The sequence below is a fragment of the Ammodytes marinus genome, assembly GCF_949987685.1.
Source record: "Ammodytes marinus genome assembly, chromosome: 1".
Classification (NCBI taxonomy): domain Eukaryota; kingdom Metazoa; phylum Chordata; class Actinopteri; order Uranoscopiformes; family Ammodytidae; genus Ammodytes; species Ammodytes marinus.
Window position 1 is genome coordinate 13,129,883 of NC_137230.1, and position 7,927 is coordinate 13,137,809.

Genomic DNA, 7,927 nt, shown 5'->3' on the forward strand with positions numbered 1-7,927 from the left:
TTCTGCTTCAGGATTACTTTTCACTGTAAAACTTTTTTTTTCTTCTGTCAAAAACTCGTGCCTCGCGTATGGGGAAATAGAATATCAGGAGACAGACGCACTAAAGGGGAAACGTTTCACTTCACCTTCCCGAATTCCTGCTGCGCGTCAAGAGTTCACCTTGACTGTGACACATAACGGAAACGCTTTTTTACAACTTTCTCCATGATTGTTTGAGCTGCTGGGCTACACGGACCCGTGGAGCTTTCACTGCTTGTTGAAGGGGGCTGTCAACACAATGGGACGCCTGTGTCTGCCACTCCTGGTTGTCACTTTCTCCCTGCTCACCAGCCAGGTAGGTCCAATGATGGCACAGAATCAGATTCTAATGATGCTAAAACGCGCGCAGTGTGTTTGCGCAAGCTTTACCAGCTGTTAAAAAAGTTTTAAAGTTGCCTATAGTTACAGACTGTGCTCGTCCCAAGCACATCCTCAAGTTAGGCTGATAGACAGTTTGTGTGTGTGTTGTTTGTTATAGGTCTTGTGCTCTGGAGTGTTTGAGCTGAAGCTGCAGGAGTTTCTCAACAAGAAAGGGTTAGCGGGGAACGCCAACTGCTGTCCCGGAGGCTCTGCTCATCACCCGCAGGGCCCACACCAGCAGTGCGAGTGCAAGACCTTCTTTCGTGTGTGTCTGAAACACTATCAGACCAACGTCTCCCCCGAGCCTCCCTGCACATACGGCGGGGCCGTGACTCCCGTCCTCGGCTCCAACTCCTTCCAGGTCCCGGAGACCAACGCGGACAGCTTCACCAACCCAATCCGATTCCCCTTTGCCTTCACATGGCCGGTGAGTTTCCATATAGCCATATTATATGATGAATAGTATTTGATAACCATTAAAAAGTCAATCCTACCAAAACATTTTCCCCCGAAAAAAATAAATGTCGGATATTAACCCGCCTTGCATTTGATTTACAGTAGGCCTATAGGTGTGATATTTGTGTCGTGTGTTCTATATTACGAGTAATGTCTTATTTTAAAGAGTAATGGAAACCAAACAGTGGCAGGCAGGCTGTGCAGTTATTATAGTCCTATTCCACCGGGACATATGAGCTTTGAAGAGTGCAAAACGCAACAGATGCTCCCCAACTCAACACTTGTGAGGGTCTTTGTCAGCACTGTGTGAGAGGGGCTATTGTAGTATTTCTGTGCTCTTTGGTGGGATAAAACGGGGGGGGGGGGAGGCGCGTGTGTGTTTGTATGTGTGTGTGCGTGCGTGCGTGCGTGTGCGTATGGAGAGAGGAGAGAGAGAGTGGGGGGTGTTCTCACCAAACGTTTCTCTCCTCCGACCAGGCGTGCATGGTGGGAAATTTAACATCCTCTGAGTTGGCACATCATTGGTAGCGCAGCGTGAAATTCCGCCTGGTTCGGTTTTTTTACGGCGGTGTCAGAGTGTGATAGTAGCAGGGGTGTGAAAAGGGGAGCAGGTAGTAGCCCTTATTAGGCCCCTAATCAACACGGGAATTAGGCTGTGAAGTTTATTGGGAGGCCTCCTAATGGCCCTCCTCTCTGCTGCTCTGTGTGTGGAGGGAGGGAAGCCTCTAGGCCCAGCAGCTGTTGACTCTCTCTCTCTCTCTCTCTGTTTCTCCTCAGGGGACGTTTTCACTGATCATTGAAGCTCTGCACACTGACTCCCTGGACGACCTGGCAACAGGTGGGTGACAGCCACTGAAGGGCGGCAGTGTAACTCAAACACAGGCCAGCAGGCTAATAGTGGCCTCTTTTTCACTCAGTATAGCACGTTTTTCACTTAAGTGCCAACCAGGGCAACACAAAGCCCATTGCCATTATCATGATGACATTCAAAAAAAACAAATGACATAAACACCTCTATCCTACACACAGAGCTTCCATCTCAAATAGATGAGCTTCTATTGGATTCATTTGGTCTTCTATGTCATGACATTAAACTGAAGTGTCAGTGTTACATTCATATATGCAGTAAACTAAAAGGCATAAAAACAAACATTTGCTGATAGGTAACTTGACTGTACGTGTCACTCTCCTAAGAGATATCCTCTCCACAGCTGGAGGTTTATTTAACATCCCACAAAGGGAAAAAGGGCCACCCACATCTCTTGTAGGTTCCGGTTGAGATTTTGTCCCCCCTGTAGTGGGACAGTGGCTGTTGTTATCTTTATGCCCCGCTCTTATCACTGCACTAACGATGACTAACTGACCACAGAACCAGAGTGTGTGTCTCTAGTGGTGGTGGAGATAATAAAAAAAAGCTTGCAGTCAGCAGGTGTAACCAATGCTATGTTTCTCTCTTTAAAAACAAAGTTTTTATTTACGCAGCAGCATCTACAACTTTAATGTCTTGGAATGATATATAATTTTAAAAAAGTCTAAAATATGTGTGACTGCGATTCTTGAGAGTGAAAAAAATTAATTTTCATTATGAAAACAATACAACCATCTAAACTTTAGTAAACAATTGACAATAAAACACAACTTGACAATCAGAGGGTGTGACACCCCTTCTCATCTGGCCCTCTTGGCAACCCTTGTGCACATTTACCCAAACTGACAATACTCTTCAATCACAACACTGACATTAATGAACATCATCCATTGGCTTTTGCAGACAACCTGGAGCGCCTGATTGGCCGGATCACCACTCAGCGTCACCTCACTGTGGGAGACGAGTGGTTCAAGGACATCCAGTCGTCTGGGAGAACAGAGCTGCGTTACTCCTACCGCTTCCTGTGTGATGAACACTACTATGGAGAAGGCTGCTCCGTCTTCTGCCGGCCCAGAGACGATGCCTTCGGGCACTTCTCCTGCGGCGAGCGCGGCGAGATCATCTGCAACTCTGGCTGGAAGGGACAGTACTGCACTGAACGTGAGTGGATTTGCTTATGGCTCAAACACTATATATCATCCAGGCAGTGTAGAGCAACACAAGGAAATGCCATAGGCCATACATACAAGGGATACAAGAGATAGAGAAAACTGTGGTTCACCTCAGTGGTATTGCACTAGTTAATCCTTTTTATTTCCCTGACAAGCTGCATGTGGGGTACATGCGCTGAAGAAGAAGTTCAGCAACTAGCAGTAGGTGCTCGTGTTTACATAGTGTCTCTACCAAAATGTTGTCTCAATAAATGGTAAATAATAACGCACGCTTTGCAATAGTTTTGGCTCAGATAGGAATCACTGTCAGCTTATACAGTATAGGATTTAACTGTCAAAAATAAGGAGCTATAAACTATTAACATTGAGAATTCCTGAAAGTTTATAAGTAATTTTTCACCTGCCTATTTGTATTGTTCGGGGACTGTATTCCACCTCCTAGTGTGGGGCCCGTGTGCAACAGGCGTCAGTTAGTTATCCCATGGCACCGGAGGCCTCCATTCTAATGAGCCGCGGTGGCTCCTCAGTAATTCACACGCCGCGTGCCTTCCATTAGACCACTGGGGCCTCCTCGGCCCCCGAACCTCCTCCCCGATTGGCCAAGTGGGGGTCCTGTATTGTTGCGGCCCGGGCCGGCGATTGGCCCGGCGCGGTTGTGTATTGTTGTGGAGGGGGCAGCTGCTCGGTGAGAGGAGACAATGGAGCAGCTGTCTGGTGGTTAGCTCCACACAGACCAGCTGGCCCCGGGGGGAGGGAGGAGGGGAGCGAGGGAAAGGGAGACTGTTGGAAGAGGAGAGGAAGAAGAGAGGAGGAGAGGGGATAGGTGGATGGAAGAGGAAGGGAGGAGAGTGGGATCAGAAGCAGGAGGGGAGGTGTGGGGGGGAAAAGAGAGGGGCCAAGGGTGAGAAAAAGGGACTTCTGACCCACAGTCAAGGGGAGAAAGGAGGCTTTGTGTGGGACGCTTTTGTGTTGGGAGAGCAACCGCGTTAAAGGAGAGGGCCTGTTGGCTGGTGCCCCCCATTTGGTGACTAAAAGCTGGAACAGTAACATTATGGTAACTTTAGTATGGAAGAGACCAACGCATCTTAGCCAGTGGTCAGGAGTTACCTCTGACCGCCGATTCCCCTTAAAGATTTGATCAGAGCGTCTTATACCGCCAAGCACATGCCAAGGCGGGTCACTGTCTGGTTTTCCAGACTTAAATGACAGAAACTATAAAGGGAGAATAAAAGAGAGCGTATATACACACAGGCAGGTGAAGGCAGGTAAACAAATAGGAAGGCAAGCAGCAGTTTGAAAAAAAAGCCCTCCGTGAATGGAATCATTTTCCCATGATTCACCTGTCACTATTTGTCTCCTCCCTTACAGCACTCTGTCTTCCTGGCTGTGACGAGGAACATGGCTTCTGCGAGAAACCCGGAGAGTGCAAGTAAGTCTTGGAAATACTGAAATAAGAAAAATTTAATTTCCTCATTATCGTTTCATAAGCTTTTGTTTGCGATCAGTATATTAATGAATGTTGTGTTCCCAGGTGTCGTGTGGGCTTCAGTGGGCGTTACTGTGACGACTGTATCCGTTACCCAGGCTGCCTCCATGGTACCTGCCAACAGCCCTGGCAATGTAACTGCCAGGAGGGCTGGGGTGGGCTCTTCTGCAACCAGGGTGAGTTTACGGAGAGATTTACTACTTTGTTGGGACCCTTTTGGACTCAATCAGACCCTTTTTGTTTCATATGTAAACTGAATTGTTTCTAAATGTTGTGCCTTGTTGATGCCTACAGACCTGAACTACTGTACGCACCATAAGCCCTGTCTCAATGGAGCCACCTGTACCAACACTGGCCAGGGCAGCTACACTTGCTCCTGTCTGCCCGGATACGCAGGTGCCAACTGTGAGATTGAGGTCAACGAATGCTCCGGAAACCCCTGTCGCAATGGAGGCAGCTGCATTGTGAGTATGAATCAAGAGAAGGCATCTGTTACAAAAAAACAAGTGTAATCGTAGCAACAAGCCTGTGTGTGACCACTGTTTATTATTTCCAATACAGGACAACGAAAACGGCTACAAGTGTACCTGCCCGCCTGGCTTCTATGGCAACAACTGCGAATTAAGTGCCAACACTTGTGCAGACGGGCCTTGCTTCAATGGCGGACGATGCGCTGACAACCCTGAAGGTGGCTACTTCTGCCAGTGTCCAATGGGGCAAGCTGGCTTCAACTGCGAGAAGAAAATTGACCACTGCTTGTCCAATCCTTGTTTAAATGGTAAGTTTGTTCTCTTTTTTTAGGTCTAAGTACACCTACAATTAAACCTGAACCTAGAATTATAATATCTGGAGACTAATCCTCAGGCTTTTTCCTCAATCCCTCTCCTATCTACAGGTGCAGAATGTGTGGACCTGGTGAACTCCTACCTCTGTCAATGTCTTGAGGGATTTTCAGGTCCCAACTGTGAGGACAGCAGCAGCGTCTCTGGATACTGTCTGTCCTTCCCCTGTCAAAACGGTGGGACATGTCAGGAGGGAGTGAACGGCTACACCTGCACCTGCCCTCCAGGTATGACATCACTGCCATTGCTCAATCTCCTCTTATTAGTCTCTATCTGAAACCTCCGTTTTATAGCCTGTCCCTTTAAAAGAATCTGCCTTCCAAAAAGCCCAGTCTGCTCTCATTGAATTAACTGCCGGTTTGAATCTAACTGCCAGCAAGGGTATCTGGGGGTGTGCTTATCACAGTTGGAGTCAGTGCTAAATTAGGTTGGTAATGAGGAGGCTAGCTACTCCCTTTATGACGTCATAAGGGGAGAGAATTCTGACTGGGGTTTTTGAACACAGGTTTTTAGAAAGGTGGAGAAATGTGCATTTTGCAGTTTTAGTTAGTTTTGTTTGAGACTCTAAAACCCTACTTCTTTTTCGCAGGATATACCGGCGGAAACTGCAGCTCCCCCGTCTCCCGCTGCCATCACGACCCGTGCCACAATGGAGCCACGTGTCACGAGCGCGGCGGTCGCTACGTGTGCGCCTGCGTGCCCGGCTACGGCGGTCACAACTGCCAATTCCTCTTGCCCGAGGTACCCAAGGGTCAGCCAGTGGTGGACGGACCAGACCGGCGTTACTCTTTCCCGGCGAGTGGAGACGCTGAAGACGGGGAGTACGACGACGAAGGCAGATTCCCCTGGACGGCCGTGTGCGCCGGAGTCTTCCTCGTTCTGGTGATCCTCATCGGCTGCTCGGTGCTGGTGGTCTTTGTCCGGGTCAAGCTGCAGGAGCGCCACAGTCACCACGATCACAGTGTCCACAGCGACAGCCGCGAGACCATGAACAACCTGACCACCACCAACAACTGTCTGCGCAGCGACAAGGAACTGCCCCCTCTGCTGACCACGTCCGTCAAGAACACTAACAAGAAAGTGGATTACCATTCAGACCTCAGTGGGTCTCTGGGAGGTCTGAGCGGAATCGGCGGACTCAACGGCTTCAAGACCCGCTACCCGAGCGTAGAGTACAACATGGTGCACGAGCTCCGGGCCGAGGAGCGCTCGCTGTGTAAAGAAGAGGAGCACGATGAGCCGGAGGTTAAATGTGAAATGATGGACGAATCGGACTCAGAGGAAGGATACAGAAAGAGAATCAACAGGTACATAGATGTCAATATACTGAGATACACACTGATTGTAAATGTTGTTTTTCATGTTAGCCAAAATCCAATTCGAGCATGTGTTTTGTTAGGGGCAGCATTTCTGAATCTGTTTCGTGTTCTTTTCTGTTCCCCACAGTGACGCATCAGAAAAAAAACAAGTAGAAGAGTCGGCGAGCTGCAGCGAAGCGAAATATCAGTCATCCAGTGAGTTGAACTATCACCCGTCGAGTGATCTTAAATATCAGTCGACCAGCGATGTTGAATACCACAGTCCCAGTGACAGCAGGTACCAGTGTACCAACAACGACACCAAATACCAGTCCGTTTACGTCATGTCGGACCAGAAGGACGAATGTATCATCGCTACCGAGGTGAGCACTCGAAAAGAATAGAAATATATACCAGGCAAATATTCAGAGGAACTGCAACTTTCCCCCTGCAGAAACACACAAAATACTGACTTTTTTTCATTCTTATATTACAGGTATGATACCAGTCCAGACCACATCAGATTGGACCAGTCTCCTCTGGCTGATGATGGCGGTCCGCACACACCAGCCCCTGAGCAGTAGAGCTCAGCTAGTCTCCGGGAGGTTTTACTCCTGCTGTTTTGCTGCTGTTCCCTGGGATTTACTGGAGGGACTTTGACAGAGTCAGCACTGAATTGGCAAAAGACTTACTACAGTACTACAGTAGTACTACGGGTAAATACTGGAACATTTTGACCTCCGGTGGATGTAGGTCTAACGCTACAGCGCGAGCACTAGTACACACTTTGTACTGAAACAGTGCAGAATGAGTCGAAACGGTGGCTGCTGAAGAACCGCTGGAAGAGCTTGTTTGGTGTCTGCTCCAGTAGCTGAACATTTGAACTGCTCGTACAAGGATGAACTCTTTTAGCCTGATAAACGACGGAGTATTGACTTGGATGTCGACCGATGATATTGTAGTACCTTTGGAGTACTGATTGAAAGAACAGTGTAGTACCATTGGAGTACTGAGAACTTTTGAAGTACTGTTGTAGTACTGTTATGTGCTGTTGTTTTACAACGCAGTGTAAAAGCTGTCGTAAAATGTATTGGAAAGTTCTCGTTCTGTGCAGTGCTACACAGTAAAAGGATGAAGTACTAAAAAACAGTCAATGTCCCTGTACTTAGTTAGTACTCCGGCTGCTGCTGTAGTCTATTTATTTTTAAGAATTTGTTTAAAATAATCTCAATTGGAGCCTTCCTAAGCTGTTCACCTTTATCCGTGCAGCACTGACAGAGACAGTGTTGGCTGAGCTGGTTCTCAGCAGAACATACAGAACTAAATACTCCAGTAGTGACTGCAGATCGATCCAACATGGATCCTGTTGGGCCATACTGGCCCCCTGACCCCTGAAGCTTGTAACA

General features: G+C 48.0%; 1 protein-coding gene across 1 annotated transcript; it reads left to right on the forward strand.

The window, feature by feature from the left end:
* Positions 1-277: 277 nt before the first annotated feature.
* dldh (dihydrolipoamide dehydrogenase) lies at positions 278-7,139 on the forward strand (the record flags this gene model as incomplete). Its single annotated transcript, XM_080035224.1, has 12 exons — positions 278-334; positions 518-826; positions 1,633-1,693; positions 2,627-2,884; positions 4,264-4,324; positions 4,427-4,557; positions 4,676-4,845; positions 4,943-5,159; positions 5,277-5,450; positions 5,813-6,530; positions 6,670-6,904; positions 7,018-7,139. The coding sequence occupies 12 exons, from the start codon at positions 278-280 to the stop codon at positions 7,021-7,023; spliced, it is 2,397 nt and encodes a 798-aa protein (XP_079891350.1). The 3' UTR covers positions 7,024-7,139.
* Positions 7,140-7,927: the final 788 nt, after the last annotated feature.